Source organism: Sorghum bicolor, chromosome 10 (assembly GCF_000003195.3).
Source record: "Sorghum bicolor cultivar BTx623 chromosome 10, Sorghum_bicolor_NCBIv3, whole genome shotgun sequence".
Taxonomy (NCBI): Eukaryota; Viridiplantae; Streptophyta; class Magnoliopsida; order Poales; family Poaceae; genus Sorghum; species Sorghum bicolor.
The window spans coordinates 1,115,284-1,129,748 of NC_012879.2; the positions used below are offsets into that span (position 1 = coordinate 1,115,284).

The window sequence follows — 14,465 nt, forward strand, 5'->3', positions numbered from 1 at the left end:
GATGAGAGAATTTATCAGTTGGGAGCTTGGGATGCTGCCAGCACGACGATCAGCTAGCTTCGGCTCGGCTCGTGATATCGTGCTGGCTTTGACTCGGCTCGATAAACAAACGAGCCAAAATAGCTCGGTTCGGCTTAGGCTCGTCAAAAGCCTAGCTACTTCAGCGAATTTTAAGATTTTTAATCATATCGAGTCTTATGGTACATGGAGCATTAAATATAAATAAAAAATAAAAAATTATACAGTTTATCTGTAATTTGTGAGATAAATTTTTAAAACCTAGTTAATCTATAGTTGGACAATAATTATCAAATACAAACGAAATTGCTATAATAGCCACATTCAAAAAATTTCGCCAACTAAACAAGACCTAAGGTAGACCTTACTTGGCCTTCCACATTGCAATCCAAAGAGGTCCTAGCAATGTTTAGTTTGTGAAAAAAAGTTTTTAGGTGCTGTAGCATATTTATAATTGTAGTAATTAGTATCAAATTATGGATTAACTAGGCTCAAAAGATTCGTCTTGTAAAATACATGCAAATTGTACAAACAAATATTATATATATATATATATATATATTTAATAGTCTATGTATGTGTCCAAATATTCGATGGGATGAGGCGAAAAGTTTTTAGGTGCAAATTAAACAAGGCCTTAGTCAACTGTTGTTTGCTGTTGAGTAACTCAGTTGGAGAATTAAGGAAAAATTGAGCATCTCCAACAGTTTGCCAAGTAAGGTTGTTATCCTTAAAAATTTGGTAAAATAAGAAAATTTTATTTCCAACAGTTTGCCAAATGAGATTCCTATTTTTAGTAACTTGCTATTTCTCCCCTCCGCGCGCGCATCTTTACACGCGCGCATCACACTTGGCATCGCTGTTGGTGGCCAGCGCGATCCTGCTCTTCTTCAATTGCTGCTGTTGGATGCGACCGGAGAGTGCTCGGCCGCCGCGGTCCACTGTGCTGCTTCAGATTACGCTGCCGTGTTGTTGCTTCTGTCACGTCTTGTCTGCTAGGGTCATGTCATGTTACTTGCTCGGGTTCGTCTGCTAGGGTCATGTCGATGGAATATGGATGCCAGGTCTTGAATGCATATGCTCTTTGTTTTTCTGTTTGTGAATGCAATAAAAATTTTCACAAGAAATAAACATAGTGGATATTCATTCTACTACAAACTGATGAATGAAATATAAATCCAGATAATATAGGTTGCGGGCTTACTTTTTTATTTTACCAAGTTAAAATGACAAACTATTGGAGAGAGTCTATTTTTTCACTTGCCATATATTTTAGAGAGTTGCCAAATCATGATATTTGCGAAGTGAATTTTCACAGACGGTTGGAGATGCTCAAAAAGTCTGGCTCGGTTTAATTAACAACGGCAACGAGCCGAGCTGAATCTGACATGCCACGATTTTTTTTTTTTTGGTTCGGCTCAGGGCGGTGGCTTGAAAACTTATATGCGCTTCTTTATAGGAGTATACGATTTCCTTTTATTAAAGTGACTTTTAATAGAAAAATGTGAGTCAGAGTTTGGTGTAACGGCAATGGTGTGTTCAAGTTCAGCTCTGAAACGATGCGCCGGGCTAGTATAGTAATTCGGCGGCATCCAGCTCAGGCAAGAACCATATGATTCGCGTGCACCGGGGGACATTCCCCCAGAGACAGAGGCACACATGGACTTGGATCTGTGGAGTGCTTCTCTGTTCCGCAAGAACCATATGATTCGCGTGGGTTTCTCTGTTTCAGCCATTTCTTTCCCCCCTTTCATTCACGATGCTTGTTACATTCACGATGTGACCTTTTACGTGGCCACGTGAAAAGTTCACGCTGGATTCACAGTATACCTGGCGGTTCGACCAAATACGACCCGCTCCTCATTTGACGTTTGACCCCCAAGATAAAGAGGGTTGATAAGGTTCTGAACACCTCCAACCCCAATCAATCCATCCTTAGGGTCGCTCAATCAAGATTGCAGCTCTCGTCAGTGGCGCAGGAGGTCGTGAATGTACGCGTACCGCCCCAGCATTCGTCGTCGTCGTCGCGATATCGCTGGTCGCCCCGTGCCACTGCGAGCGCATTGCTGTGGCAGACCTTGCTGAGCCACTCCTCTAGAGCATGGAGAGTTTCAAGTCCCAGTTTACGCATAAAAGTCACTTTATTCTTTGTTAACTGAAAAGGCGCTGATGCGTTTAACCGGAGCACATAATCTCTGGGTATATATGAATATACGACATATCTGAATTTGTATTTATGCTCAACTGCAATGAACAACAGCTATTACATTTGTGCTACACCGCTATCAGTTCACAGATAAGCGAAAAAAAAAAGAACAAATAATAAACACTGCTCCGTCCAGAAACGGCAATCGTGTTTGACCAGATGAGAAAAAAAATCAAATTATGGCATCGTTTAGTTCGCAAAAAAAATTCAAGATTCTCCGTCACATCGAATCTTTGATCGCATGCATGGAAGACGACAATAAAAACTAATTGCACAGTCTAGATGAATCTTTTGAGTCTAGTTACTCCGTGATTGGACAGTAGCCAAAAACCAAAATTTTTCCAAACTAAACAAGGCCTATATGCAAGTTCAGAGCATGACTTGAGGTGTTAAAAGTTTAATAGGTACTATAACATTTCGTTTTATTTGACAATTAATGTCCAATCATAGACTAATTAGACTCAAAAAATTGTCTCATAAATTATTCTATTTTAAGTTTCGTAAATAATTTATATTGTACTTTATGCATGTGTTCAAACATTCGAAGTGATAGGAGTTAACGTTTACCGCGACGAACCAAACTGTACTATAGATTTGTGTCCAAAGTTCCTATGAGATAATATTCATTTTTTTAGCAAATATATTATAAAGACAAAATTGTGGCTAAATTTAACTTCCTATGACTTTTACTCTAGTCATCAGATACGCATTTTATGACAGGGAGTAGTACCATCCACATTATATGCAAATTAATCTCCCAGCAGGCAACACAAAAACCTCCCTTGCACAATTCATCCTACTGGTACATTATTTACATTCCACAGGACCAAAAAGAGCAGTGAGCTAGCAACAGATAGATCAAATAACTGCCTGGAACTACATTGCCGACACCATTAAAATCCATTATCAAATGCATGTTCAGCCCAGAGTGGAGCGAAGCACTCGCTACATCTCTGTACTCAGTTAGGTGCACATATGTAGTCATGTATGTATTTTGCCTCCAAGGTATCGTCAACAGAGCAGGCAGCGATAATCAGCAAGTCTCTGCTGTCTACTGTCTGGAAACTGAAGATCTTATCATGAATCCGTCGCAACCAAGACTCAACTCCACACTGTATTTCTCAAGATGATGAGGCTGCTGCTTCTTTCGTTTAACGAACCAGATATATGGAGGTACCGTCCGCAATGGACCCCTCTCCAGCTGCATCAATAATAAACTCCCCTCAAAACGTATCAGTGATAGCCAAATGTTGTCTCAGGTAGCAATGGCAAATTTTTGGTAAGACAAGAGTTTAACTAAACCAGACACAAGCAAATCATAGGCCTACTTAAGATATCATCAACATATGGAAAAACTAAAGGAATGGAGGTTTAAGGCTCATTTATATATGAAACATCCACGGATCTACCATGAGTCTGCATTGCATTATTGCACCGATTGATCTACATGGACAAACTTTTGCACTCACATTAAAGGCGGCCTCTAGCTATCTTTTACAGATGGCACAAAGCTAAATTGGAGGCATTGAAAAGAAACAGCTTGATAACAGTACAAAGGTACAGTAAGCATAGCAAATGCCATATAAACTGGTTTTGACTGCACATTGAAGATAAATTATAGAGTAGTTGACGAAGCATGTACCTTTCCATACTTTTCACTCCTTGCTTGTAGGTGCAGAGATCCGTCATGCTGGAAACCACCAACTTCAGCCTGGTAACTGACTACACGCAGAGTAGCAGCATATTATTTGAAACACTTCCCATGATAACACTGAACGAGAGAGAGAGAGAGAGAGAGAGAGAGAGAGATCGTGCAACAGTTCAAACTATAAGGATAGAGGTCACAGAAGTTTTCCTTGGGGGAGAATTAAGAAATGAGTTAGTGGGAAAAAACATTGCAACTTGTTAACATGAGGGAAGAGAGGTGTGCAAAGCACAAAAGAAGTTCTTTCATATGAATTCACAAAAAGCATTGCTTCTATGCAAATAAGGAAAATGTTCAAGATTTAAAAATTAAACACACAATACTGGGACTGATGTTCACTCAAAATGTCTCCATGGATTGTTCAACCTACTCAAAATCAATGCTCCCCTTTCTGAACAGATCAGACAGTCCTTTTTTCAGTGGATTGATGTAGTGTAGGTGTGCAAACGTGGCTGACAAAGGTGAAAGATCAATGGTGTACTGCCCTATTTCATTCTTTATAGGTCTATTCTAGTCCAATTCGCATGGTAGCTGTTTGCAGTACATAATTTCTAGCAAACAAGGAAAATAAAATAATTTCGTGAATTCGTGGTGTCTAATGTGTTACACGATCGATGGTAGAGATTGTTCTGTGCTCAAAACTTTCCTATGCATTGACATGCTGCTTACTGCTGACTGCTGAGCAGCTATCATTATTTATCCTCCAGAATGGCATATCAAACAAACCCCTGTTTGTTGCCTGTCCAATTTTAAAGTGTGTAGGGCAAATATGCAGAAAAGCATACCTGAATACAATCGAGCAACTTCATAGAAGAAAGCATCAGAACAGCATCTTGGATAAAGTTTATCTCCAACCTCCAGCGGTTAGGAGAAACATTGAGAAACAAAAACCAATTAGTTGTGGTCTGAAATGCAGTTTGCTGTTTGCACCATAATGTAAAAACTGTTCTATTCTAACTTGGTGACAAACATGAGTACTAAAAGATTCAGACTTAGTACAAAATAACTGTTATATCAGAAAATGGATATGTATCAAAAATCCATCGATCTTTAAACGCCTAGAATTAGTCCGAGCTACAAAATCAATAAAAAAATACAGGTAAAACAAGTTCAGATCTATGCAGAATCCGGGGAAATGCATTCTCATTTCTGCACGTTATAAAACAATACTAGCGTTCTAGGATTCATATTCATAGTATCTAAGCCCATGAAGTGTAGAGCATCCTAGGATTGCAACAAAATTAATTATCATGACAAGCCTATTTTAGATAAATCAGAAGGGAGTCCAAACATTGACAGAAAGCCTGAACTTGCGCACCTCAAAATGTCACGGCCAAGTGCCAACCAAACTACACGCTACAAACAGCAGTCCAACCTGGACACACTGCATTTTTCACACCGACGGCTCGAGTCGAGAAATGAAATGAATTCACAAAACCTAGATTGTACAGGCTGAATATCAACCTACCACTCGATTCAGTGACGAACTGACGGTGCAACGACGGGGATGCTGTCCGCCACGGTGACGGCGGCGGCGGCGGCGGCGGCGGCGGCGGAGGGCGCGAGGGATTGGGGCTCATGGTCATGGAGCTCGGCATCGAGGAGGGACCGCAGGGTCCGATTCAGCGAGAGGTGGTGATCTGGCGGAGGTCCCTCAGTGCCATCTCTTCTTCTCGGGAAGCACTGCTGACGCCATGAGTGCCGGAAGGTGCCGAGGAAGGCAACTCTGCACTCATTCGGTTGGGCTCTAACTGGGCCAGGCCTAAACTTCGCCCCCCACACGGCCACACGACCATACCCCTGTTGTGCAGATTTTTTTTATTTGTTATCAAATTCATTTTTTTCAGAGATAATTACCGAAAAATACTAAGATATATTGAAATGGTCATATGTAAATTTTGCCAATTTAATTGGCGGAGTTTCATTTACAGCTGTTTGAACCAGTGGTATTTCTCGAATGGAAATTTGAACATTGCATCGATAATTTTGGAACAAAGATTGGCTTCAAATAAAAACTTCGTGAGACACACAAAGATGTAGATTTCATCAAGCGCTACAATTTTCATCTCCTACAACTAAAAAGACTAAAACAAGGACTTTTTTTTGGTGCGGCTTTTGTTTTCGTCCTCCTGCCGTGACCCGACGTGCGTCCGCTGCAGCTCCCCAGCCACTAAACTTGGAAACCGGCATCTCCGTCCGTGATCCCCTCCCCTTTCCTATCTTCACCGTGAGCACTGACCAGAGACCCCGATCCCCTTCCCCTTTCCACCGTGAGCAGAGACCGAAGACCTCCGATCCCCTTCCCACATCACCGCCTCGCCTGGCTGGGGCTCGGAGAAGCTACGGCACCCTCCGTGATCCGCATCGACTCGGAGAAGCTGGGCAGCGGCAGGTCCCCCATCCCCTCCGTGATCTGCAAGTCGCTCGTCACCGGTGGCGTCGCGGGAGGAGTGTGAGTCCCCTTCCCTTCACTCGCCTTCTCCCCTGCTCCGATCCTGCGTCGTCATCGTTCTCCTTCTCCTCCGGTTCTCCTGGGCTTGGATTTGTCCTCACGTGTGTGTGCCATTCGGTTGTTCTAGGTGTGGGTTTCCTGATTGGGTTTGTCTCTGGGAGCGGGCGCATGCGGAGGCGTTAGGCGAGGAGGAGGTGCGAGCGGGCGCGTGCGTTGGGCGCGGCCACCTGCGGGCGCGGGCAGCAGTCGCGTGCGGCGGCGTTGGGCGGGAGTGAAGGGTCGAGATGGCGGACTAGAGGGGGGGTGAATAGTCCTTTCTAAAAAATATTACGCCGGCTAACCGAAAACAAATGCGGAATGAAATCTATCGGCCTAGCCAAGACTACACCCCTCTATCTAAGTTCTCTAGCACCTTGAAAAGATCATAAACAAGCAAGCAAGGTGCTACCTTAGCAAGAGCTCACCTAATCAATTCTAGGAGCAAGGTCACACAAACCTATGCAACTAGTACTTTGCAAACCGGGGGAGCTCCTACACAAACTAGTGAGGCAAAGCGCACAAAGCCTAAGCTCACTAGCAAGCTCAATAACAAGGCAACTAATGCCAAATTAGAGAGCGCAACTTACTTAGCTACATAAACTAAGCAAAGTGACTAACAGGTTACACAAACCAAATTAGTCACGCAAGGGAACTACTTCTAGCTACACAAGCAAGAAGGTAACTAGCAAGCTACACAAGCTAACTAATTACAAGAGCAACTACACAACCACAAGTATATAAATGTAAGAACAAGCTTGTGTTAGGGACTTTGCAAACCAACGGGAAGAACAATGTTGACACGATGATTTTCTCCCGAGGTTCACTTGGTTGCCACCAAGCTACGTCCCCGTTGAGACAAGCTCCAAGGTTGCCGCCGGTCCTCTTGCTAGTGGTGACCCGCAAGTCACATTCTCCCACGTGGAGTGCTTACCACAAGCTCTAGCACTTGACCCGGCCGGACCACTTGTCGCTCTTCACGTCTCGCTCAACTAGAGTTGCTCTTCGCGATCCCCAAGGGGTGAGCACCGTACCCCTCACAATCTCTTCTCCGGAGCACCGCACAATCTCCTTGCGTGCTTCGACGGAGTCACAAGCCACCAAGCCGTCTAGGAGGTGGCAACCTCCAAGAGTAACAAGCACCACCGGCTTCCAACACGAATACCTAGTGCCACTCGATGCAATCTCTCAATGCAACGCACTAAAATCACTCACTCGCTATTGATTCGCACTCTTGCAAGCACAAGTGAGTTAGAGGCTTTCCTAGCACTCCTCAAGCATGGACACTAAGTCCCAAGGGTGCTCATCACCGGCCAAGGCCGGCCACCACTTCTATTTATAGCCCCAAGGGCTAAACTAGCCGTTGCCCCTTCACTGGGCAAAACACGTGGGCACCGGACGCTCACACGGAGCCACCGGACGCTCAAGCTCTAGCGTCCGGTGCTCAGCTGACCGCCACGTGTCACTAGCCGTTTGAACTCGACCGTTGCCGCCAACGGCTACTGCGCACGCGCGCCTGCACAGCACCACCGGACGCTCTGCAAGTCCACACCGGACGGTCCGGTGCTCACCGGACTCGTGTGCAGAGAGGGTGTCAAACTCGCGACCTCACCGGACGCTGGGCACCGGACGGTCCGGTGCTCACCGGACTCGTGCGCAGAGAGGGTTGCAAAACGCCTTCACACCGGACGCTGAGCACCGGACCCACTCCGGTGCGTCCGGTGCACACCTGCGCCACAGACACCACACCGGACGCTCTGGACCAGCATCCGGTGCTGCCAGCACCAGCGTCCGGTGAGTGTTTCTCAGCGAGAAACACTCCCGCGACTTCTCCAAACTTCCCACCGGCGCAATAGAAAATATGCACTTAATTTTCTCAAAAGCGCCGAATCCCGCCTCGCAAGCTCGGCGGGAGGGATAGAGGAACCCACACCTCTCTCAACCCTAGGAACACCACCTCCTTTGTAAATGTGCCAACACCACCAAGTGTACACCACCATGTGCATGTGTGTTAGCATTTTCACAAATATTTTCCCAAAGAAGTTAGCCTCTCAAACTTGCCACGCCACTCGATCCTAACACGTATGCAAAGTTAGATCGCTCAAGTGGCACTAGATGACCGATATGCAAACAAGTTTGCCCCTCTTGATAGTACGGCCATCTATCCTAAATCCGGTCATAAACTTCTCTACACACCTATGACCGGTGAAATGCAAATGCCCTAGGTTATACCTTTGCCTTGCGCATTCCATTCCATCTCCTCCGATGTTGATGCAACACATGCACCAACCAATCACCAAATGATATGATCCACTTCATATCATCACGTGACCGTATTGGTTCATCGATCTTGACCTCACTTGCTCTTCACCGTTGCCTCGGTCCATCGGCGCCAAGTCTTGCTCAAGCTTCACCGTCGCACGCGGTCCCTCGCTTCAAAGCCTCCGACTTGCCCTTCACTCTTGCAACCGGTCCATCAAGCCAAGCCTCATCTTGTCTTCTCCACCTTGGTGACATGACTCCATGTCATGTCTCATATGCAATGAGCTCCTCCATCATCACATCATCACCTGTGGACTAATCTCCTGTGTATCTCACATAAACACTATTAGTCCACCTAAGTTGTCACTCAATTACCAAAATCAAACAAGGGCCTTTCAGAGAGGAGGAGGCGCACGCGACCACCTAGGAGCGGGCGCGTGGGGCGGCGCGAGCAGGTAGGGGATGGCGAGTGCGTGTGGCGGCGCGAGCAGGGAGGGGATCACGGGTCCTGGTCGCACGGTGCGAGCATGGCGAGGTTCGCCGCGGCGGCGTTCACGAGGGCGCCCACCAGGAACAGGCTGCCGCCGATCAGCATCACGGCCTGGCGCCCCAGGCGCCGGGTGACGCGGCTCGCCAGCAGCGTCCCCACCATGCCGAACGCGTACAGCGACGACGTGAAGGCCGTCAGCGCTTGGTTGTTGTAGATGCAGTACACATCCTTGTTGCCGCCGCGCGCCATGCTCTTGAGCAAGCCTGGGAAGAACTTCTTCAAGAAAGCCTCCATCTCCGACACACCTCCTGAACATTGTTGCAAGTTGCGACAGATGGAGCAACAGAGTTCATTTGCTGGATGAGCGTTCTTGTTTTTAGTGTTTTCTATTTGCTGGACGGAGATGCATGATTAATGAAGCGCATAACTGCATGAGCGATCCTTGATTTTTAGTGTTTTCTGTTTGCTGAACAGGGATGAGCGAATAGAATATCTGATAAATATTCTAATGGTTTGCTTTACTAGCTTGGTTTTGATTGACTATTAAGCCTGATGATGAAGTCCTGATCATGAAAAAGAAGATAACTGGTAGAAAGAAACAGAGATGTAATTTTGTTTCCCCATGAATCCTTTTGACCTGCTGATCCTATTTGGTTTGAGTAGAGGTTTCTTTTAATCCTTCTAATGTTTTTTTGGTTTCAGTAGATGACTCCATAAAGTTGGAGTTTGTAATGCAGGTCCACAACCAACATTCAGGAGGGTCCACAAATCAACATTGGTAAACCTGCTCAGCCATCTCCATTTTCTATGCAGACAAAAAATATCAAGCCTTAAGTAGTCCCTAAAGATTCCGTGACCTTAAGTAATGCCCCTCCATATAGGTAGCTCGATCAATTTATGTTCTGTAACACCTGTTTGTACATGCAATCTGCTTTCGTCCTGATGAAACTCACATATTTGGTGGATCAAGTGATGGAAACCAGGAAATATATCATTGTTGTTTGTGGCCATGTTTGAGGCATTTGGATTTATCACTTGACATAGGTAAATTTTTTCGAGCTCTTTTGTTTATGCATGATTAGGAAACATAATTACAAATAATTGTCTGTTGACAAGAGCTAGCAAGTGCTATCGTATATGTTGTTTGTGACATTCTTTCTTGTGCTTCCGTATCTTGATTTTGGAACGGATAGTTTGCAGCATAAAAATAACTTCGGTCAAGGTAAGCACCATTGGATAAGACTTATGGTCTTAAATATAATTTCTGTTCACCATGCAATCTTGTTTTCATAGCTTCATGATGGCCTTTTCTAATTACTACCTGATATAAAAAGCAATCATTTTATCGAGGAATTTTAGACAGGGCGTGAAAAATAAAATTTAGGCTGTAAGAGTTCTATGGCTATGCCACACACCATTAAGTGAATAAAGGGGCATTTGGAATTGTAGTATATACTCACAAAGGGTTTCGTATATTGACATCATCAAATTGAGGTATGAAGAAAATGCGTTGTGATTTCGTTTGTAGAGTTAATTTTAATTTGGCTTGTGCGGATAGTATTTGTTCTGGTGATTATGAATATTTCACAGTTGTTACATGGTTTTTGTTGCTATGCTGCATTTTCACAGGATAAAGTTTCTAAGAATAATTTTCCCCAATAGTGCTTATGGATGCTCTTGGTTGGATGAATGTGCCATCGGAATATAGCCTCAGCATACAAGTTTTCACTCACCATGTTATGTGCTTGTTATGTGCTTTCGTTTCTTTGCTTGTGTAATTTATTTTTGAATCCATGTGTCAGCGTCGTTGTGCGCCTCCTCACCCTCGCCACCGCCGTGTAACCGTGCAGAGATGGAGAAGGCTTGATGACGGACCTCTGTTGTCCTTGCCTTCCGCAACTGCCGGTGGAATCCATGGCGACAGCGCCGCCGCCAGGCCCTTGCAAGTGTCTAACGCTGCCGGGCACGAGTCCTTGAGGCGCCACACATGCCGCGCCCACGAAGGCTGCTCCGTCGGAATCCGCGACGGCCACGACCGGCCAGTGCGAGCCACCGCCGGCACAGTGATTCTAGAGTCAGTGCCCGTGTTGTACTATCTCTACGTCTCCCATAGGCCACAATAGTACTAAATGTGCTTTGAGTCTCATGCTTCTCTGAATCATCATGCGCATATGTCCATAACTGAATGCAAGTTACAATTTTGGCAATTTGTTTGGTTGTTGTCTATTGCGAGAGAAGGACTCCTAATATCCTAAGAAAACACTAAGCATCTCTGTAGCCCACCTATTTAAAGTGCCTACTACAACTTAAACTATCGTGCTATTATCACAGTTTAAAGATGCTTAGTTTTTTTACAAAGGAAATAATAGCTTTACATTATTGGAAGTTTGTTTCATCCATATTTCAGGTCGAGAAGAATAACTAGACCATGATCTTTACTTCACATGTTTATGAAAGCAAAGCTTCACATAGTAAGAACTATCTTTCTCTGGTATTCAGGTCCTGATAAAGGGCAGTGTTGACTCAGTTTATTTTTTTGTTGCCTGATAGATATGTAAAATAGAAGGAATGAAGTATTACTTGTTGCCTGATAGCTTACAGTGCTCATACATTACTTAAATGCTAAATTTAGTTGAATATTTTGTGAGATTTTGAAATCTGAATTTATGGTGTCTAGATACATACAACTATGGGCCAAGACAGTTGCATCCAAGTACTGCTGGTCTCTAGATACATACAACTATGGGGGGCCGCCATCATGTCGCAAACCAACCAAATGTAAAGGTGTATCCTTTTCTCATCACTGATTTTGTTTATTACATCTGGCTGATGGTAGTTTAATCACTATATATAGAGTCTGTAGCTATGTGTTGATGGTTATTCTCCAGCTTATATAGTTTGTGAAAGATTGTAGCACCTTACCTCTGCATGATTTATGCAAATAATATAGTTGTGTCATTCTGCTTTTGCCCAAATGGCCAAACTAGATTATTGTTGCCATGTTCATGTTGCGTCAGCTAATAAACTACTAGGTTAATTGGCATATATATATATATATATATATTGCCCAGTAATATGACGTTGTTTCTTAGTTTCTGTATTGCCAATAAAGAAATAGAACTGATAAATTAATTTTTGTCCTGACAGATTTATATTGGATCCATGCTGAAAATTTTCATACTAATTTTTTTTGTCACACTGAAAATTTGCCCTACCATGAACAATCCACACTATACATTTTTTATCCTAGGTTACAGTTGACAGTTCAGTTTCATTTGCCACCGAGTGATCCTTCATATTGGCTCTGCTATGATGATTATGTTCTCCCTTTTTTTAGCCAGTCTGCATTCCTGTGAGCAATTAATGTACAATTGAGTAGAGCGATTATAACATGTTCTTTACACATAGACAAAAAAGACCCTACAGGTGAATATAAAGTGATGTGTTTCCTGTTAAAAGAAAATGATGTCTCTCTTGTTAACTTATATGTAGTTGCAAGATCCTTATGTTGGGAGAAGCAAAGTTGGACCGGTTTAAAAATGTTCTATAATCTTGGCTGTGCTGCACCTTTTCTTAATCTAAACATAGGAATGATCGCAAATAGGTAGTCACCTCATTCATGTCTTCATCTATGTTTTGTGTTTACATTCTATAGTACTGGAATGGGTATAATCATTTTTACAGATACTTGATAAGTGCTATGCACCTTTGATGCAAGGATGTTGTGTCAAAATTCTGTTTCCGACAATATTTTTATAACAGTAAGTGACTCATATTGTTCCTTTATTTCTTCTAGATCCTATTCAATTGGAAGAGGTAGTCACAGAGCAGATTGTAGGGGTTGAGGATCCTGAATGCTCTTCAACTTTTATGAAATTTTGTACTCACTTATCACTACTCTTTTTGCCATGGCAGTTTGGTGGATGCAGAAGGATTCAGTGAGGAGTCCCTTTTTTCAGTCCATTGAATTCACTGTCATATGACGAAATACCACCATAGTTTGGTAGTTTGATTATTTTCATGTGTATCCCTTAATATTTATAGATGGCATCTTAATTGAGATATCCGTTCATCTCCATGGTTTCTAAATAACATGTCAATATCCTGTTTGGTTATTAATTCAAGAAAATGATGTGGTTCTAAATCTCTGAATTATACCTTGCGATTTATGCCTTGTTTTTTTTCCTTGTAGAAGATATGGCCCTGATAAGCTTCTCTTGATTGTTGCAGACACCTGAGGGTTTGCTACAACTGAAGCTGGGAGTTAGCAGCGGCCCTGCCCAGGACCTGGCAAATCCAGCAGCGGCGGCTCCTAGCCACGGTTCTCGATGATAATCCCATCCCAAATTCCCCTTACAGATGACCCTAGGAAGTAATTCAGCATGTGAATTGTATGAACTGTAGTCCAATAGTCATGTATCTGCAAATGGATCAGTTTTATTAACTGTTCTCAACTGATCAAGTCTCCTTTGTTTTTTTCTTGCATTATTTTTGAAGACTCCTAAAAATGTATGGTTAATATTCCATCACTCAATTATACATCTATAACATTTGTAAATTTTAACTTTTTCATAACACATTCATGAGTTTTCTTTCTATCTTTGTCTAGCATCTTTGTTCATAGAGCAACAAATATTTTTTTACTATGTGACTATGTTAATTTCATAAAGTTTGTTTTTCGATTAAATATCACTTTAACATTTTTTATAATATTGTTATCTTATCGTGCGATCTATGTATTTTTAAGATAAATTGTTAGCTATCCCGTAGCAACGCACGGGCACGCTACCTAGTATAAACTTATTTGCGTATTATTAGATCATGTTTACAAGTTGTGTTCTTTTCTTCAATATTACATTGGGGGTAAACAAAATTCCCTTGATTTTTATCCATTCACCAGCATGGTATATCTAAGCATCATATTAGTTCGAGTTAAGGTGGATGTATGGAAGTTGTAGAGCTCGACGGGGGTATACATGACTTTGCAGTTCACAAAATTTTCATGTGAAACGACATTGTTGCAGAAATAAATCAGTACAACTTCGTACGTATCTATACAAAGGTGTACATATGGCCGAGCTCTATAATTTTCTTATTAAATTGATGCCCATCTAATGGACTAGTATAGCGCGATAATGCTCGGCCGTTAACAAACCTTTTGCTGGTGTCAGTTGTAATCTCGCATCACCTGGATGTGATATTTGATATGATGCCGTCGTGATTGCCATTGCCAGCCACAGCAGCAACCAACGCTGCGAAGGAAAAGATGATCCATGCCCTGCCGGGGTCACACTCA

General features: G+C 43.1%; 1 protein-coding gene and 1 long non-coding RNA gene across 4 annotated transcripts; one reads left to right on the forward strand and one right to left on the reverse strand.

The window, feature by feature from the left end:
* Positions 2,917–5,656, reverse strand: LOC110430898. 3 transcript variants are annotated; one of them, XR_002448334.1, is made up of 4 exons: positions 5,398–5,656; positions 4,715–4,784; positions 3,867–3,946; positions 2,917–3,425 (listed from the first exon to the last, which is right to left on the reverse strand). XR_002448334.1 is itself a non-coding variant. In XM_021449087.1 (4 exons), exons 1-4 carry the CDS (start codon positions 5,525–5,527, stop codon positions 3,326–3,328), a joined length of 324 nt encoding a protein of 107 aa, XP_021304762.1. In that variant the 5' UTR covers positions 5,528–5,656; the 3' UTR covers positions 2,917–3,325. The 3 variants fall into 3 exon arrangements, 2 of the variants coding, with proteins under 2 accessions (XP_021304762.1, XP_021304761.1); XM_021449087.1 differs by having other exon boundaries at positions 3,867–3,942; positions 4,715–4,732; XM_021449086.1 differs by having other exon boundaries at positions 4,715–4,732.
* LOC110431326 lies at positions 11,603–12,887 on the forward strand. Its single transcript, XR_002448812.1, has 3 exons — positions 11,603–11,640; positions 11,847–11,953; positions 12,662–12,887. It is a non-coding gene; the product is annotated as an uncharacterized LOC110431326 (long non-coding RNA).